Source organism: Epargyreus clarus, unplaced genomic scaffold (assembly GCF_041222505.1).
Source record: "Epargyreus clarus isolate Ecla_fem2 unplaced genomic scaffold, WU_Ecla_fem_2.2 ptg000017l, whole genome shotgun sequence".
Classification (NCBI taxonomy): Eukaryota; Metazoa; Arthropoda; class Insecta; order Lepidoptera; family Hesperiidae; genus Epargyreus; species Epargyreus clarus.
Window position 1 is genome coordinate 870837 of NW_027332225.1, and position 19391 is coordinate 890227.

A 19391-nucleotide genomic window follows, 5' to 3' on the forward strand; every position below is an offset into this window, starting at 1 on the left:
CTATAGCTATTAATAAGATCATAAAGTTATTATAATTTTATTTTGTGGGTAAAGCACCCACATATGTGCAAAGATTGCATAGATGAGAAAACTGTGGTGCGGCACATTTCTCTACTTCAGATTCGGATTCATAGCTCTTGGTTAGACTCGGATAGAAACTCAATTCATTATTTATATTTTTAGTCGTAAATCAAATCCGGTACCATATCTATATGCGTATGCGTTGCAAATTGCTGGCCGTCATTCCTTGTTATGTTTAGTCTAAAAATCAGATAATAAAAAAACAGATAAAAGGTTAAACTTAGTCCTCATAATGCTACCAAGGATCACTAACCTGTTTAGATTTGATTGTTCCACATGTCAATCAAAAACACAATTATTACTTCACATCAAGTATACTGCACTTTCATTTTCCTCTTATAAATGAAAAATATTTCTAAACGTTTACTTTAGTTATTCTGTGTCGATGTACAAAGTCCTTCAGCTTCATCTTTTTGTCCTTCTATTCTGGCTGAGAGCCAAGCTTGCCTAGCTCCAGGCGATTTTCCCTTTTTGGAACATTTTACTTAGCTAGTAACTGTACTTATCTCGGAGTTTTAAACGAGTTGAACAAAAAGTTCGTCCATTTCATTCAAGGACCATATTGGGACGATGTCGGGAAAGATTACAATTGTGTTTGATATTATTTCAGACATTTTCAGGTCTCCCAAGCATTAAAGTTGTTCGAAAGTATCGTGACCTGATTTTAGGGTATTGTTCGAAAAGAAAACAGTCTCATGAATTACTTATGAAGCGCCCGAAAGAAACTAGCAAATATTCTGGTATAAATGTAATAGTTGCTTGAATTAATCATCAGCTCGTTGGCTAGTGAAGGTGTCCACTCGTAATGGGCAAACCGTAATCCATGAAATGGGGTAATCTACTTATTAGGGATGATTTAATAATAAAATAAATAAGAGAACCAATAAATAGTCCGACTGGGGAAGGATCTTCACACTTATTTCGAGTGTAAATCAGTTTTTGCGTTTCAGTGGAAAGGTGTGGATGCCGGCTGTCTACACATTAGGGGATCTTATTGCTCATGAGCATCGCATAAATTTAGGTAGTACCTCTAAGATCTCTTGGAAGGTCAGGTGTAGACGAGGTTTTCATCTGTTCAAGACTTAGTTGCTCCTCAGCACTAATAGAAATTTCTAACTCTTTAATGATTTCAATGGTAATATCACTGATTATTGAAATATATTTAGTTCATATTAAATCTTTCTTTTGCAGTCTCATAATGACGTCATGATTTAGTAATGAAACTTGTAGTCCCTTCATCATTTTCATTTATTATAAATCCATCAGTTTATTCCCAACAAATTCCCAACAAAACAGTACAATTGAACGAAGCCACGTATATTCTGCGGATATTAACAAACCCGCGTGATAGCATTAAGTGAAGCCGCTCTGAAGGTTCCGCAGTTAGACATTGAACTAACTAATGTAGTGTTAGCCCTAACTGTCGTAGTTAACTAATGCGATAGAGTTAATTCAAATATTTAAATCAACGATAGAAATAATAGATAAGTATTAATATAAATACTCTATTCCTATTGTGAAAAGAGTGTTAAGTACTATTGTTTATGGTATAGTGAGACAAACGTTCCAATTTAGTTCTCAGAAATATTAGTGAATATGCGGCTGATTTAAATGTTATACATTACGTACAGTACATTTAACACGGTTAATGATCAATCCATGTCAGAATTTCACAAATTTTCCATAAGACCACCGAAAACATTTATCGACCCCTTAACGTGCCTCTCCACGGAACCAAGCATAAAATGTCCACTAGCGGTTACCCATCAAACTCCTGACCGCTCATGACGTTGCTTAATTTTCTACATCAGTAACGAGATACATAAGCCGTCAGTTATTACTACTTCCCATAAAGATAAAAGATAATAAATCAATATTCACTCTTGATATCTTTCATTCACGATTATAGTAAGTGGAATCAGATCGTAGAAATATAAACGGAGTTGATAAATTGCTATCATCTTACTTACTCGTTGGAAAGTCTCGATAGAAAACCAATAGTCTAGTTGGCATTGTGTCAAGAGTGGAGAGCCAGCCAAGGCCGGTGCTTAGTAGTTGAGGAGACTTCATTTTTATTTATTGAGCATCCCCAAGATGATGTGAGTTAGCAACTGCGTGAGTTGCTTGCTTGGCGAATTTTTTAATCAATATCTGTAGTGTTCTGGATTCAGGAGTCTAGATTGAGTTGCGTAGGAAACTGGAATACGTTTAGTTATTTTTATGATTGAAGTAACAAATGATGGTATTTAATCACTACTGTCTATTGCCATCTGTAGTCAACTCTCTATTTAACAGATCCTGCCTAAAGTCGAATACAGATGCGTTGCTCTCCTGAGGATTTGATCGCCTTATGTGTAATTCAACCAGCACCCATACCCTTCTTCGAATACGTAAGAATGACTTTTGCTAAAATAGTTTATTTGTTTATAGATATAGGTATACATGGTGGTTTACATATTAATGACAGTTCCATTATATCTAGTCATGTTGTTATGACATACAAAAATTCTAATAATTATTTATAATACAAAAGATAACAAAAAATACAAAATTGAAGTATAATATAAGTCAGCATATAAATTAGTCATTATAATAAATTAGTCAAGTAGAATTTCCAATTTTAAAGTACATTGTGAATTATTTTGTTCAGATTTGGAAAATATAACACATAGATAACTTCGAGAAATCAGATCTTAGGATTTGGATTGGGCCACTGAATTCCGTCATCCATTACCCATGATCAGTGACAATGAATGGTCACCATACCAGTCACACGCAAGTTCGTTTGTTTATCTATTTGTTCCAGGTTCCGGGGCTGGGTGTTTGTATAGTTATCTATGTGTGTGTCCATGGCATCCACGATAAAGGAATAATCTTAGTGAGAGGCTTTTAGTGTAGAAAGCGTTATTTATTAATAACGTAAAGTCCAACGTTGCCAACATCTAAAAGGTTTATATCAGGGATGTCTGTGAAAAATTTCGCTGTAATTGCTTTAGAAAAAAAAATTTTAACAAAAAAATAAAACCGACTTCTATGTCACTACAAAGTAAAAAATAATTGAAATAAATGTTGGTTTAGTACATATTTCTGAAGTCGGCGCTCAATATATTTCGTTTGATAACAGCGTGTCCAATATGAGCGCCGACTTCAGAAATATGTACTAAACCAACATTTATTTCAATTATTTTTTACTTTGTAGTGACATAGAAGTCGGTTTTATTTTTTTGTTAAAATTTTTTTTTTCACCCTTTTTAGTGATGATATGCTAACGTTTGTATTAATATTATGTAAAATTGTATAAATGTGATCATGAATAAAGGTAAGGTCTGAATAGATACGGATTGGACCCACCCGCTCGCAGGGCGCTGCCGCGCCCTTCTCGCTTAGTTTTAAATTGTCTTATATGTTCCAACCTAACCTAACCAATTCAATACGAAACACTATAGGCGAAGCTTTATGAGATACTAATTATTGGCTAGGTTAGGTAGGAACAGATAAGTAAATAAATCAAACTAGATGGTAAAACTCTGCGAGTGAACCGGTCCAATTTACCTTAATTCAATAGTTAAGAAAAGAAAAAGGAGTTGATGGTCAAATTTTTCATCATATATCTCTGTCTAGCTACTTCATTACAACAAATGTCTAATCTATATACTTTACATGGGAGGCACCTCTGCATCATCAGGTTTGAAGAATTGAAGGTCATATCTTCCATCATATGTCTCTAATCAAAGACCTTATCATATATTCGTAAGCTCCAAATGCCTAAGTTGTATGGTTGAGGCAGGAGGCACTTCTGCATTATCAGAGTTGAAGAGTAGAAGGTCAAATTTTCCATCATATATCTCTACCTATCAAGCTTATTGAATATTCATAAGCATCAAATGCCTAACTTGTATGGCTGAGGCAGGAGGCACCTCTGCATTATCAGAGTTGAAGAGTGGAAGGTCAAATTTTCCATCATATATCTCAACTTATCGACTTTATTAAATATCCATAACTTCCAAATGCCTAACTTGTATGGTTGAGGCAGGAGGCACTTCTGCATTACCAGGGTTGAAGAGTTGAAGGTCAAATTTTCCATCATATCATGATAACCTAGACACTCAATGTTCATTTTAAGTTTCATGAGAATTGAGTGGGCAGAAGGTAAGTTGTCATAAAATATGTAAAAAGCAGGGGTAGTGATGATGAGTTCCACCCCATAACTTAAATTCTAATCATCAGAGCGTACTAATGTTAAGGTAGGAAAGTACCGCAACAAAACACCCTTTCATATGAAAAAAAGAAAATTAAAATTGGTTAAGAAATACTCGACTTATTCAAGTTTATATGAAATCGGGTTTTTCCAATTTTCCGGGAAAACTGGCGGAAATTTTCAAATTTCCTCGAAATGGGACCCCCTGTGAAACTAGCCGCATACAATGGTGTATGAATCATGTCGATCGGTCGCGGCATCGCGAAAAAATCGCCGAACAAACATAAAAAAAAAAAAAAAAAAAAATATATACGGTCGAATTGAGTAACCTCCTCCTTTTTCGAAGTCGGTTAAAAATATTGACGGTAAGATGAGATTGCTCTCAGGCGGAGTGATCCGATCTCTGATATATTTTATACGTATTTCTTGTTCAATTTAAAGTATGAGCAAATTGGATACTTGAGGATCTAAGCTGTGCTACTGAGTTACCGTAAGTCTGGCTTATTCAGTTCACTAACGATGCAAATGCTTGAGTTTCAGTGTGTAAGGGTGAAATGTGAGCTTGTATGTGTGTGCATGTGATAAACATCATTATATTAAATAATCTCGATCACCCCTAAATTTAATAATCAACTTACTTAATTAGAAGAATAGTCATCAGAAGTCACTTCTTTCATAAGTAATTAAATTGGAAAGCCTCATGTTCTACTGGATTAGGTACCACATCCTTCAGAAAATAAAATCGTTTATTTTAACTAAACATCTTTAAACCTAACGTTATCATTGCAGCATTCCCTAATTTCTCAAAATACGCTAAAAACGTGACTAACTCAACTTATGTCATATATTATTACTATATTTTGTAATTAAGATTTTATCATGTTGTCATTGATGTTTTGCGCCATAATGCGCCATAATATAGAAAGAACCTTATGTCTGATATCTTTTATTCAAGACAACCTAATTGGTTATACGGATTATGTGGCTATTATAAAAGTTTTCTTCTTCGCACATTAGACCCACTTATTGTCAAAAGACTTACCGAGCATATTAAATCCATTGATCCCGAAGAGGGCTGCATCGCCCTGACCCCCCGGGAACACGTACAGGGTGGGGTGGCTGAACCGGATGTTGCCGACCACGTCGCTGGAGACGAGCAGCTGCTCCAGGCTGGCTGGCACCACGTATGGGTCCAGGTATGCTGTGGATAAAATTTGGTTAGATGAGATTGAACAGAGCTTTTAAAGGGAAAATTTTACAGACGTTTTTATGTACATGGATATTTTCGACGTTTGGGATAATAGTCTCTAGTGTCAGTGCTGTAGTTAAATATATGAACGGTACGGCAAGTAATTGCTAAAAAGCCTTAAAACTGATTTGCATTCAATGGTAAACTATAGATCAAATTATAGGTATAATCGATCATCATTTATCATCAATGATTATAACAAGACGTACAACGACACAGAATATCGCGCAAAAATTATCATTTGAGTCAATGTCAATCAAATATTTCGTAAGATTGAACAAAAAGAAGGTATTCGATTTGAAATAAATGAAGTCCAACTATTAAATATACGTATAGCGGATACGTTAAAAGCATTACAGTTTCACAGTTGAAATGAAAACTGCTTTCTTTCGTACATTCAAGAACAATAGCAAACATTAACTCTGAAAGAAGTTCTTTGTTAAGCGCGGAAAGTCATAAAATCCAAAGCATAAGTATCCGGCAAACTGTAGAATGTAGATACCATTTCTCTTCAAAATATTGTCGTTTCGTACAATAATTTTTCACAAGCACAATCGCTTCTAAAACAGTGTGCCTGAAAAAACAAGCGAACTTCGGAGCGAAGCTTTTAACGGTCTTTTTATTCCCTGTTTCAAACAGGGATTTGCTTAATGTTCGAACATTTTTAAACTTCGCCCGGTATTCATTAAACTCGGTTGGGCTTTGGGTCCTGTTTTTGTTCTTCCGAATTTCGCATCCGATTTAATCCGGTTTTAATCTTGAATATTGGACAAAAGGTTCAGATGAGGTATTAGAAACACAAAGTCCTTAAAATAAGTGTCACTTAAAAACAAAATATCTGAAAATAAAATTGAGGCAACAAAATCTTTTCAATGTCCAGTTTTCTCATTAACACTGGCCGCAGTCTCAAAATTAAAAGTATTCTAAACACAAAAGTGACTTTGTGGTAACTAATTCCAAAAATTAACAAAAATAGCGCACCACAAACGAAATTTCTTCTCAAAATAATCTTCATCTCTTCACGGGTCGTGGCCCGAAAACGCAATCTAAACCAGAGGTCCGAAATATGCGAGGCATTTTGAATTTTGCGTCCAAACCACTATTTCTGTTTAACATTTCCACTAGCCCCAAACCTTAGAATACTAATTTATTTTCAACGATGAAATACCAACTCTATTCCCAGTCCGTGAAGTATAATCCACATGTGACACATCTAAAGTATTAGAGCGGAAGGATTGCTCCCTAAGTTGATTAGATCGCCTCAGTAGGAAGAGCGCTGTTAGACCTAGGGAATCTAGGTCAATTGGTCCGAGTCTACATCTAGGTACACCTGAGTCAAGTTAGATGCGACAGGATATAGGCAATTTCCGGATGAATCCGTGATGTGTATCGGGTAGAGTGAATTGGAATTTCAGGATTGATTTTTAGTAACAAATTTTATTTTTTATATTTTCAGGTCATTTTAGTGTGAGTTATCGTTATTGAGATTATCATATTGTATTATGCCTGGTACAGTTATTTTAGTAAGACCTAAGCCGAATTTGCCGGAACCTTAACGCAAAATTTCAAAGCAAGAAATTGAGGAGTTCTTTTTACAAAGAAAGTATCTAGACCGCTAATTAATATTACAGTTTTTTTTCACAAAGAGCTCAAGTAGGTAAATATAGTTAATCTAAGGAATACTCCACATAACTATCTTGTCATTTCCAGATGTTGTAGTAACAATTTTCTTCACGAGCGAACACTGAGCAGATACTCTTGTAAGATTTAATTTTTAACGAACCAATGGTTCTAAAAATGTTAGATATTTCTAGAAACTAGGAGGACCACGTGGACAAATTCCGATATGAAATGTCTAAGCGCCATTACTAAAGACATGTGTATCTGTCTTATATAAGAAAACTGAGTTGTAACAAACATTTCAAGACTTTAATTGTGATCATCTAATTTTCCTCGATTGCCCTTTTTCTGTACTTAATAGCAGCTCATTACGGGAAGAAAATGTCCAAACAGTACTTATGACTGTTCAATAGATAAAACGACGCCCGAAAAAAATGAGAGATATGGATCTTCTGACTATAGATCTGTAGCACTACCATGAGTTTACAAAAGTATATCTCGCTAGCGACTGCGTAAAATAAATGTATGAAAAATTGTACAGCGCCTCTGGTGGTTACTCGTAGAACTAAAATCCGTAGTGTGAGCCACTACGTAACTCGATACGTAAAAAACCTATCGAAATCAAATTGCTAGCGAATGTCATTATGATCTATTGCCATACAAATTCGGTCCCATGAGTCATTAATTTGACAGACGTTGTCAAGAAATACCGTAACGATAGTAGTTATGTTATTCACTAGCAAAATGACAATAGTTTTCTATTTACCATTTCTATAGTGGCGTTTCTATGCCAACTCATGGTAATGCTACAGAATTCTAGCAGAAATGTGTTATAGTAACAACACACTGATTCGTGTATAGAACACATAATTGCTATTGATAAATCACTTTTGACTTACTTTCTATTTTTTATATTTTTGGAATATTCAGTTGCTGTGAGTTATGAATTGTTATCTGATTTTTGCAATGTCTTTTGGAATGGAAATGTTATAAATTAGTGAATAAAGATGTATTATTGTAAGTAGATGATTATGGAAGAATATATCGTATTTTTGAAATCTCTTCTGAGTGTTTTAACAAATGTAGATACTATAATAACTGTTACAGCTGTTGAAAATACAAGATATCGTCTGAAAAAGTGATTTTTTCCACTGAGAATTCCATAATGCCTTAAGCTTGATCATTCAGTGGAAGCATTGTTTAAAGGCAAAGGGTTTTAATTATCCCTTTTGTCGCCAACAGAAGCTTCTATCTGGTTTTTACTGAAGAGTTCTTAAGTGACTATGATGTTTGTTTTTAACTTTTACAATTTTCGAAAGTGCTTATACTAGGAAAATCTATTCTCTGCAAGTTCTCTTACATACAAGTTTTATATTATTTATTCCTTGTGAGTTAGCTATGAGATCATCCGCATATGTTATACCTTCTTCAAAAGTTTGTAGAGACCCAAAATTATTTTAACGCAAGCAACAACCTGTATAATTATTTTATTGCTCATAGTTCAAAATACTTTGAATTAAGCATCAAAAGTATAAATTAAGAAGAAATTTTATAATATGTAGAAAAATTACAAAGATTTTAAAAAAGGTTGTTGAATTTTCACGTCTAGCAAATCTTAACCTTAGAAAAGGTCAGTCAAAGTCAAGATTCAGAACAAAATATTCTATAACTCTAAATATTTCAGTTCATTACATTGATTAAGTATATAATCTTAGTACATATTAAATAAACATCAGAATAATAAGAGAACGTAGAAATGATAAGAGCTAACTTCAACTCGGGGAAAGCAATTTCAGTTTGAAACAACTCCTGAACTCCGACCTTACTAACACACCTGTGTAAACTTTCATACTGTTACGTAACATGTCTTATATGTTATGTAGTGTTAGAACTCCTGTGAATGTTATAAAGGTTTAAACTTAAAGATGGCTTAACTTTAAAGGTTACGCTATCTGTTTCTGGCTTATAGTGGCTTTAACACTGATGGTTTCGTGATGTTTATATTACAAAGGTTGAACTAAATATAAGTGAAAGTGTAAAAATAAGTTGAAACTGACTGACAAAAGTTGTGACCAGAAAGAGAAGAAGTTAATAGAATAGATAAATTAATAGAAATACGCAGACCAATAACTAAAAGTTTCATTCGATCGGACTTAGTAAAATTAACTTTTATCGAACCTGCGACTCTGAGACCAACAATTTCGGTTCGGTGACGTAGTATAAGTAGACATATTGTAAACGTCAATTTCAAGCGCTCCCTTGGGGCTATGTGAAATACATCTTATTTCATAACATTTCATTCCGTTCTAATTCAATCCCATTTCAGACAAAAACATCACAAACATAATATACCATTAATCTAACCAAATGAACGTATTCAAGTATCTGAGACATTTTTACGACAAGTAACGAGATCTTGACTCCCCGGAGAATCAACTCATTCCGTTAGAAGGTCACAATCCACAATCTACAGGATGAACCAATTATACTCCGCATAATTCCTTCGCTTTATCTACATTTACAAAGAGGTTTCTTGATAAGATGACTCGAGATTTCTTTTGAACTATAAATCCAATGTTATAAAAGGTATTCTAAAGATATTAAATGTTTTATAAGAACAGTAATAGCTTGGTGCTTTGAACTTTATCCGGGTCTAAGTACTAGGTATCTTTTCTTCCAAAGAAAATAAAAGATAAAGTATTTTTGCTTTTCAAAGGCAGGTGTATCTTAGAAATGATTTATCATTTCGTATAACGGTAAGAGAACATAGAAAACTTATATGTCGAAGAGGATAATCTTGAATTGACAGTAAATTACGATCTAAAATACCAAAAAAATAAGCTAACTCCCATAACTCTTGCAAATAACTTCGGCCAAAGAGAATATTTTCTAATTCCGTTGAAAAGTTACATAATCCCCTATCCAGACCAAGGCAATTAGACTTTAGGTTTCTCCATCCACGTCTGCACTTCGATAGCAAACGCAGCGAGGCGGCAAAGCAAACGTTGTTAGCGAAGAGTCTGTATGCTTTCGCCTTGTTTGCAACTTTGTGGAATCGTCAATGCTTGGTAGAAAAGAGTTTTCATGCATATCTCTGAAAGCCTGTTTTCGGAATAGTTGATAGAGGAACTCTAAGCCAATGTTAACTCTAATTTTCGTTTTAATCCAGTAAAATCTTTTTAGAAGTTCTCAAGATTAGACTACAACATGGAAAACTTTTTACCTGGAAAAATATGCGGGAGTTTTTTTTATTTAAAATATATCCTGTGTCAGTTATTGTAGAATAAAATATAATCTGACTGGAATCTCATCTAATTCCGCTAAAAGGTTATACAATCCCAAAAGAACAACATGACAGACAAAATGTCTAAAATAAACCTTGGTTACATAACTCTTGAAGATAACTGAGCCCAAGAGAATCTCGCAATCTTATTTAATTCCGCTAAAAGGTTAGATAATCTCCCAATGTACGTAGCAATTAGATTTAGGATTACTACGCTATCGCCTTTTGCACGTCGATAGCACGAACGTAGCGAAGCGGTTGAAATGTCACCGAATCTACATGCTGTAAACTAGTTGTAAGTTCGACTGTCAGCTGTTGAAAACGAGCTTTGAAATGAGTCCAACGTTCATTTCGCTTGGAAGGTTTTTTTTTATTTGATAAAGGATCTCTGCGTAATCTCTTTGATTTTTAGAATCTTTATCTGTTCGTGCAAGATCCGTCAAATCCAGTAGAATTATTCCCATGACGGAATTTTTGTTATAAGTAAGTATTAAAAAAAAAGTCGTAGAAAAATAAGAATACTGAGTTAATAGGGATGTTATAAAGTGGCAGGAACTCAGTTGTATGACTTAAAATTGCTAAGTGCTCTAACATATTCTTCATTAAAGCAAGTGAAAATTAACTTCGAGCAATTAGAGATGTTTTCAAAGGCTGAAATTCACATAACTGACGAAGCAGCGAATATACTATCTGATAATTGAAAACTAGGATGCCATGTTATTCCACTAAAAGCTTACACACGCCAATGTACGGAATGGATTAATTAAACTTCGCATAATTCCTTTACTCAATTTGCTGCAAGAGGCCCGATAGCGCTGGTCTGCAATCCAAATGTTAGCGAACTGAGCTGTTGTTTGCAATCTGATCACTTATGTACTTTGCAAGTTAGTGGATGGTCAGGATTTATGGAAATTAATTAAAATTGAACATGAATTTATGAGATGATTTAACTCGATTTATGCTGAGTGTGCTAGAAAGTTTTGAACATTCTATAATTTTATGGACAGACATTTTAGTTTACTTAATTGATTAAGTGCATAGAATTCTACTTTTGTCAAATTTTCGGCGAATATTAGTGATTAGGGCGGAGATTCTTGTTAATCGATTAATTATGTTTATTTTAATCTATTACCGAGATAAGAAAGGGTTTATTTCGATAAAAAAACTGAAACAATCATCATTTATTTAAAGCCTTATACTAAAAACATATTCTAAATATACTCAGTAAAACTTTGGCCTGGAAGTATCACTTTTTAGTGCTATTGCTCATATAACGTAGATGAGGATTAGTGACTAGGTCTTTCAAGACGGCTAAACAATATAAATGCAGCTTAACTAAACAAATCCCTAGCCATAGCCTTAACAACTGACAGTTTGTTCTCATCGCGAACTCATAAGTCAAATTGAACGAGGCATCGCCGAGTCGTAAAACAATCAAAGTGTCTGATTGCTACATTATGCATAACATCGGCAAGTACCGCGTGGGCGAAGTTGACGGTTTGATCCGAGGAATTGGGATCTAGTGTGGTGTAAGTGATAAGCTGAGGGTGGAGAGTCGTAAAGAGAGATTACTTGAAAGGACGGAACTTGAGACGGATTACTTGAACGTAATGTCACTTGTATACTTTTTTAAGGGCTGTTAAAATACTGTTGTTTGATTTTGTTTTTTGTGATCTAATATTGACTTTGGGGAGTATTTTGGAAATAATTTTATATTGAGACATTAGCTGAAGTTTTATATCCTACTCCCGTGAACAGGCTCCTCCTCGGGACTTGGGTTGAGAACTGATGTAGAAAGATATGCATTAGACACAATACTGTGTCAAATATTTTTAACAGTCTAAAAGGCATTTTAACAAGACTTAGCTACCACTGTTTAATAAAAACATCCAGAACGGATGATTGTAAGCGTATTCCGAATGTGTCTATGTTTTTTTTTAAATATGTATGTACTTATTTTATAATAAACGGTGTAGTAAAGTCAAGTACAATGTTCTCGCTAAACGCTAATGACTTGTATAGTTACCGAACGAAATCCTCGTAAAGTTTCGTTCGTGTAACTTTTGTATAACAATTTGCAAGTTGAGACGCGTCAAATTACTTGAGTGGAATTTGTATAAGTAGCTTCGCTTGTATCGGGTAAGTTGGGTATGAAGTTAGACAGCTACACAGGTTGGGTATGTAGCATGTGGTGTTGAATTTGTATATCACCCCCTTTCTGAGGCTATAGCGACTAAGAAATTAATTCCAGATGGGAGCGACGTGTTGCTAAGTTATGCATTACAGTTATTGACATACAAACACAAATCTGGGGAATACGGAAAAAAAATTGTAAAATAAAAATTATTGTCTTGAAAGTATATTAAAAATGGTAGTGAACACAGAAAATCTGGAGACAAACAAAGATCGTATATATCATTATTACTAAAGAGGAGAGGTCGACCCACAGCAGACGGTAGATAAGGAAGAAACGCAAAGTAAGGAAAAGGGAAAGATAAGGAAGAAAGGTTTGCCAGAGGTAGACAAATTTAATGAAATGGTTTTAGAGAGCTCGGAACATCGACGAGATTTTAATAAAGGAACTTAGGTCAGAAAAAAATTCTAATAGCTAATGTGAGATTAGAAATAAGAAAGTTATACATCCTAATACATTGCATCTCAAACCAAATATTATATTGTACAAGTTCTCATATACTTTATTGTCAATTACGGGTAAGAAATTTATAACTAAATAACAAGAAATTATTAAAGCTAAAATATATACAAATTATTTCTAATTAACAATATATACAATCAAGAGTAAAAAAGATAAAATCATAAATAAAATAAACCATCTAAAATTGCCGTGCGAGGCATGGTTCCCAAAACGCTGGCGGCGTTTCCTTGTTGAACGGCCAGGCTTAGCCTTTGAGCAAAGTAGCCGCCAGCTTTTTGGTCACCGGAAGCAGTTACAAGCTTGGCCGACATATCTGACATGAATTTTTTCATGTCAGATGACCATGGACCCATTGTCTCTATTGCAAGCGCCGCAAACAAATAATTGTCTAATAAATTATTATATTTACGGCGCTTGAGAGTCTGGGCATGGTCGGCTGCGGCCCCCGCACACACAGATGTATTGCTTACGTGCGATGGGGCCAAGGTGTCTACGCACGTCGCGTCCCATACCAGGGGTCGTCCGAGACTCCATGGAACTAGAGTGATTCCATCGGGTCTCTTGCCATCGTCTCTAAAAAGGCCTGGAGGTTCTAACGTCGCAGGTATAGAGACGGTAGCAAGTGCCCGACGAATCAAACTGTTCAGAGTCCCGTGACGATACAACCTGCCGGCACTCCTGGTACAGGACAAGCCATGCCGACAAGTTATATTTCCTATCAAAAAGAAAGATAGAAGATTACAATACACATGTAACGTCTGCCCGAGGAAAAAAGCGTTTATCAAATTCCCCGAAGGCGCTTATAACTTCGACCACAAGAGCCTCGGAGTTCGGAACTTTGTATTACAATTTCCAAGTTGATATCCGTCAAATTACTTGCGCGTTTGCACCAAATTTGGGTATCAAGTGATGTGAGTAATAAGTTGGACAGTTAAATGTGTTGGGAAATTCTTAGAATCTTCTTAAGAAATATATCAACATACATATAATATAAGGACTAAGGACCTTTGTTTTAGAATTACTTATTGTTTTAAAGTGTTGGTAGATAGAATTGTTCTTGCTGGGCTAGTTTCGCGTAATTTTGAACCAAAACTGGTAGAGTCGGCGCCAAACTGCCAGTCCGCTCAGAAGTTATTGCGAGCAGGTGTAGTCATACAATTTGCTATGGCGACGCGATTCATTTGTATATTCAGAGCGGACTAGCAGTTTTACGCGGACTATATAAATAACCACTATCCTGCTATTCCTTGCTATATCTTAAATCGAGTTTTATGTAGTCTGTTACTCCCAAAATTTTGACGAATGTATTGACATCTCATATGTTAAAAGCCATCAAGCCGCTGGGCTGTAGGGCATGTCAAAGATTTTTGTCAAAGATGTGTTTGTTTCATACATGCAAATATACATACATACAGACATACATACATACAAACATATATACATACATACATACATACAGATATATACACATACATATATACATAACCTCGAAAGAACTACCCTCCGCTGGGTAAAAATAGCAGTACATTTCCTACAACCGTAAGCAACGGAAAAAAAGAGACAGCGAACAATGACGTCATTGACAGAAAGGGAGAGTCAATAACGTCATTAGCGTTCAACGTCACCGTATTGTTTGTTTCGCTTTGAAGGCTAATCACCTCTCTTGTGAGCTTTGATACTTTTAACTGTTGGTTCAAAATTGTTTTGCTTTGAAATATGAATTTATTTTCTTGTTTTCTGTGGAATTAGCGTTCTATCTACCTGGTTATACGTGGGTAAAGCGGCTCAAGTTGTTAGCAAATTCGAATAGGGAAGCCCCGATTTGTGGTCTTTTAAGACTAAGTTTTGTTTAATGAAATTATTATGAAATAGTAAACCGATCTCGTCTTATAGTGAGAGAGTTTTACTTAGGAGTGAGGGAAATACATTTGAGAACAATAAGGATAAAATCCAAAATAAGGATGGGTTTCCAAATCCAAAAAAAGGAAGGACCAATGTCACAGTTATACTATATTTACCTACTATCGTTAATATATCCTCTTTCACATTTTCAATTACAGTAAAACAACGCTGTAATGCTATAAGCACAGGCTATAAGACTGAAGTATGTGACAGTTGTACCATCGCAATTATAATACGAATAGTTTGATCACCTTTAACATAGTGCTAACCTGGTTATACGTATATATACACTGGTTATATTCATTTACTTGAATAACTATTAACACAAATGGCGCCATTAGTTCCATTTTCAATTGTTTCCGACGCTTCGGAATGAGTTTTCATTTGCGATATTAACATTTATCGGGTTATATGTATGACTTGGTTCAATAAACATTGTACTTCAAAGAAACGGTTTTAGTGCGGATATAATATATGTTTCTCGTTCACATTATGGGAAATGAATGAGAGGCAAATATAGATCCCGCCAGTTTAGATCGTAATCTACATTTACAATTACATGGTAATGACTACCAACCATGTGGAAGGCATGCTTAATAGTTACTTCAGTTTCATAAGAAATTGTTGTAAATAGATTTTATTTCTTTCCCCAAAATTCACTTTTTTAGTTAGATATGAACTTATACAATCTTTGTTAACAAGTTTCAATATTAGCATAGAATATCTAACTGTATTAAGACACTCACAAGTGGCATCGTATTTAGTACACTAAGCCATTAATTCAAACGTTGCTATAATTCTGAATAGGTCTCGATAGCTCCGTCTCCAGCGCTTGGCATGAGATCTCGTTGCACAATGGATTCTAGCATTTAGCTTAATGTCAACATTCTACACTTTGTATTGAGTGTGAGGGATTGTAGTGTGTTCATTTGTGCAAATACGTGAAATTGAAATGTTAATTTGCTTGTAGTTTTGGAGCTCATTGAGCTGGTTGCTAAATTTCAAACATAAAATATTAGAAAGAATATTCAGGAATACAAGTTTTATTGTTAGCGTTTACGGTACATTTTTGGTTTATATTTTATGTATTTAAAGAAACGTGGTAGAGCTCCTTGTAGTTTCACTTTAAAGACATTACGATTACGCCAATTTTTGTTTTATAAAAACAGTTTTGACTAATTTGTTCAAAATCATCACTATAATAGTGATCTCATTAAAGATAGAAACATTTCAAGAGGCATTTCACCAATGTAACAAATTGGTCTAAAGCTTTGAAAAGAAGTCACTTCGATATGTCGATTGTACGAATATACACCAATACCTTCCCAATATCCATTTGCACGAATTGCCACCTGCACTATTATCCCAGCTATAAACCATAGAACACAAAAACAGCATCTATAAACGTGAACGACAGACATACGAGCGGATATTTGGAGGCACATCAAACGGGGCCATAAACATCGCTCGCTCGGTACTGTCTGTTTTTGCTCAGCTGAACTAATGGATTAATGGATGGCGTCTGCGGACTATGGACGGTTAGCCTAGTAATGACATTGGTGAAGGTGGAGTGGAATGGACGTAAATTTATAATAGGACGGACATTCATATCGTGTTTGGTTCTGCATGATTCATTATTGTTATCGTCGAATTCGAGTATAAAACGACTCTTTTAACATTTCCGAGTTTACGTTCCATTTTTTTACGTTACATTTAAAGTAGATTCATAAAACAATATGTTTTGAACGTTAACATCGTAGCACCGTTTTGCAAGATGTTTTAGTTGTGGAGATGTACTAATGGGAGATAATGGATTTAGAAGTAAAGTTCTAAGTAGAAAGTTCAGAAAAAAAAAATCTTAGAAATTGTACCCAGAAAAATCTGCTTAAAACAAGTTTTGAAGGGGAGTTTTAGCGTAGATTTCTGCTTACGTCAGAATCTAATATTGGTACTATTGTACCACGCAGGTCGCATTTGAAATCAATAAAAAGTATTAAATAGTTAATAGTCAGTAGCATTACGAATTCCGTACGGTTCGTACCATGCTTTGATTTAGGAGTTAAGCGTAAACTTCTCGAATCGGAACTTTTATTTCTACTTAATGTTTGTTTCCGTAACTTTAGTTTCTTGGGCGTAATAAGATTTACTATTTCCATTCATTTCATTTGTTGTTTCTTTTAATTAACAATAAAGAAATTACTCAATGAATTGCTCGTTACGTTGTTTTGTTGTTTAATATAAACTAACATACGTAATTATAATTTTGTTAGTTCTTATAAAATAAATATCATTGTTTGAAGAAACAATTTTGTAAAAAACGTTGTCGCTGTTTAACATATTTATATAAGCAATTCAAATATTGGTTGGTTCTGCTCTACTTTTAACATAATTTTAGTTATTAGGAATTATTACGTTCGATTACGCTATTGCCATTGTTTGAGATAAAATTTCATTCTATCAACTGAAGATTCATACAAAATGAATCCGGACTTCGAATTTCTTGCTGTGACATTCTATATTTAAGGAACAATCCTAACTCCTACTTTTACTTTTAATTTGCCATACGGTTCATATAATACAAGTATAGATGTCGTTGAATACAAACTACTACTAAATTAGTCGAAAGAAATACTTACCAATAAAGTCCTTGATGGCTTGAGAGCCGGAGTCGAGTATATCAGTAGGGTTGACCCTAATCTTGCAGTGTTTGACGAAGGGCATGTCAGGGAGTTTGCTCCACTCGCCCCCACCGCTGGTGGAGCAATGGATGTCGATCGAGATGGAGTTCTCGTAGGCGCGGATAACGCGCTGTACTTCATTTTCTTGGTAAGCGTCAGTAAAGTCTGCGAGGGAGAATGTCCCGTCCTGTGGAGAATAGACCATGATTAGTCAATTCTCGTTGTGAAAACATAGAATGAATTTACAAAAACAATATAGTAAAACGCAAGTAATTAAGATAATGATTGATAATTCAACTAAAATAGTTACTCATTTACTTTAAATGACACCAATTGTAAAACTTGTTTATTAAGTTTCTATCTGCCTTTCCGTTCATATTTTTTTGTTATTTTTCTCGTTGTAAAACAGCAGAATATATTGCGGGATAGATGAAGCGTCGTAATTTTTGAAAATATTCTATGTATGTATGTACATACGTTATTATCGTTGTATAATTCCTTAATAAACCGTGTTTAACTTCACACACACCCTTTAGATCATCATAATTAAGTCAAGGCCCGACTTTATAATTAAATGTTACAAAAACCTCACATTTATGCCTGACACTGTCAAGTTCAGTACGCTCAGCGAACGTTTCCATTTCACATTTCAGTGAGACTGTCATCGCGTCAGATTGAAACGGCAACGGGAAATTAAATCCACACGAGGTTAATTAACTGCGAGAATTCATTTTAAATCAGCATCTCTTGTTTAACTTTGGCGTTAATTAAAACTATGGTGTTAAAATATGCATTTCTTAGCGTTTTATAATGCTCATCTTTGATTTATTCGTTGAGCTTTTTAATGTTAGTAATGGTTTTTTTTAAGCTTTTTATAACAAGTGTAATTTGAAATTAGTTAAAATGCTATTTTAAGTAATAGTCTAGAAGTTCTGCTGTAAAACGGTCACCTTTTAGAAGATTTTGTAACCAACTCTTTATAGGACTAGAATACCGTCGACAACTTCAAATTGATGCTTATGCATTAGAAGTAATTCCTGATTAATAAGTTCAATTGTTTTAAATAAGTATTTTCCTATTTATTTCTCTTTACTCTTGAAATCAGACTGCTGCATTTCAAATACTTTAGCTATAACAGTTTAGAGATGGTTCAAGAACTTATGATCCTTTAGTAACACAAGGCATTTCAACTTAGTATTCAAGAGTATACACATCGTTGTCTACTTCAGTAACTCCAATCTTCGGTTTTGATTAATGTCTACCAAGTAAAACAACCATAAGGATCACACACTAGTTACCCACCTGCATAATCCATGAGCCGTTGCCAGCGAAAGTGTAGCCAGCGTGCACGAGGTGCCTGTGCCTCGTGAACGAGCTAAGCAAGTTTCGCATGCATTGCATCAATGTGTTCATCTGGGGGTGAATCAGGATCTCTGTCACCAGGTTCTCTGAAGCGTACTGGATCAGACGCTCGCCTGGAAAAAAAACGAACCGATTAGTGATATGATTTTTGTCTTTACATTTATAAGTACAATTGAAAAGTCTGTTACTGATTTTGAAATATTTTGTTTATTTAACTCTAATAGATATCTGTAAATTACTTAAACCTAATTAGTAATTATTTAAGAAACAAGAACCCGTCTGCTCATAGATATTTCTCTGAAAGGGAAGTTATGTAGCCAATGCCATGTCATGATTTAGACGAATCCTACGATATCTCATAT

At 34.7% G+C, this 19391-nt stretch overlaps 1 protein-coding gene across 1 annotated transcript in view; it reads right to left on the bottom strand.

Moving 5' to 3' along the window:
* Positions 1–19391, bottom strand: part of LOC140749199 (uncharacterized) — a 203870-nt gene that overhangs the window by 55456 nt on the left and 129023 nt on the right. Inside the window, exons 3-5 of the mRNA XM_073082247.1 lie at positions 18970–19142; positions 17626–17854; positions 5322–5480 (exon numbers count right to left, since the gene is read on the bottom strand). Of these exons, the coding sequence (XP_072938348.1) occupies positions 5322–5480; positions 17626–17854; positions 18970–19142 (561 nt within the window). The remainder of the gene's footprint in view (positions 1–5321; positions 5481–17625; positions 17855–18969; positions 19143–19391) is intronic.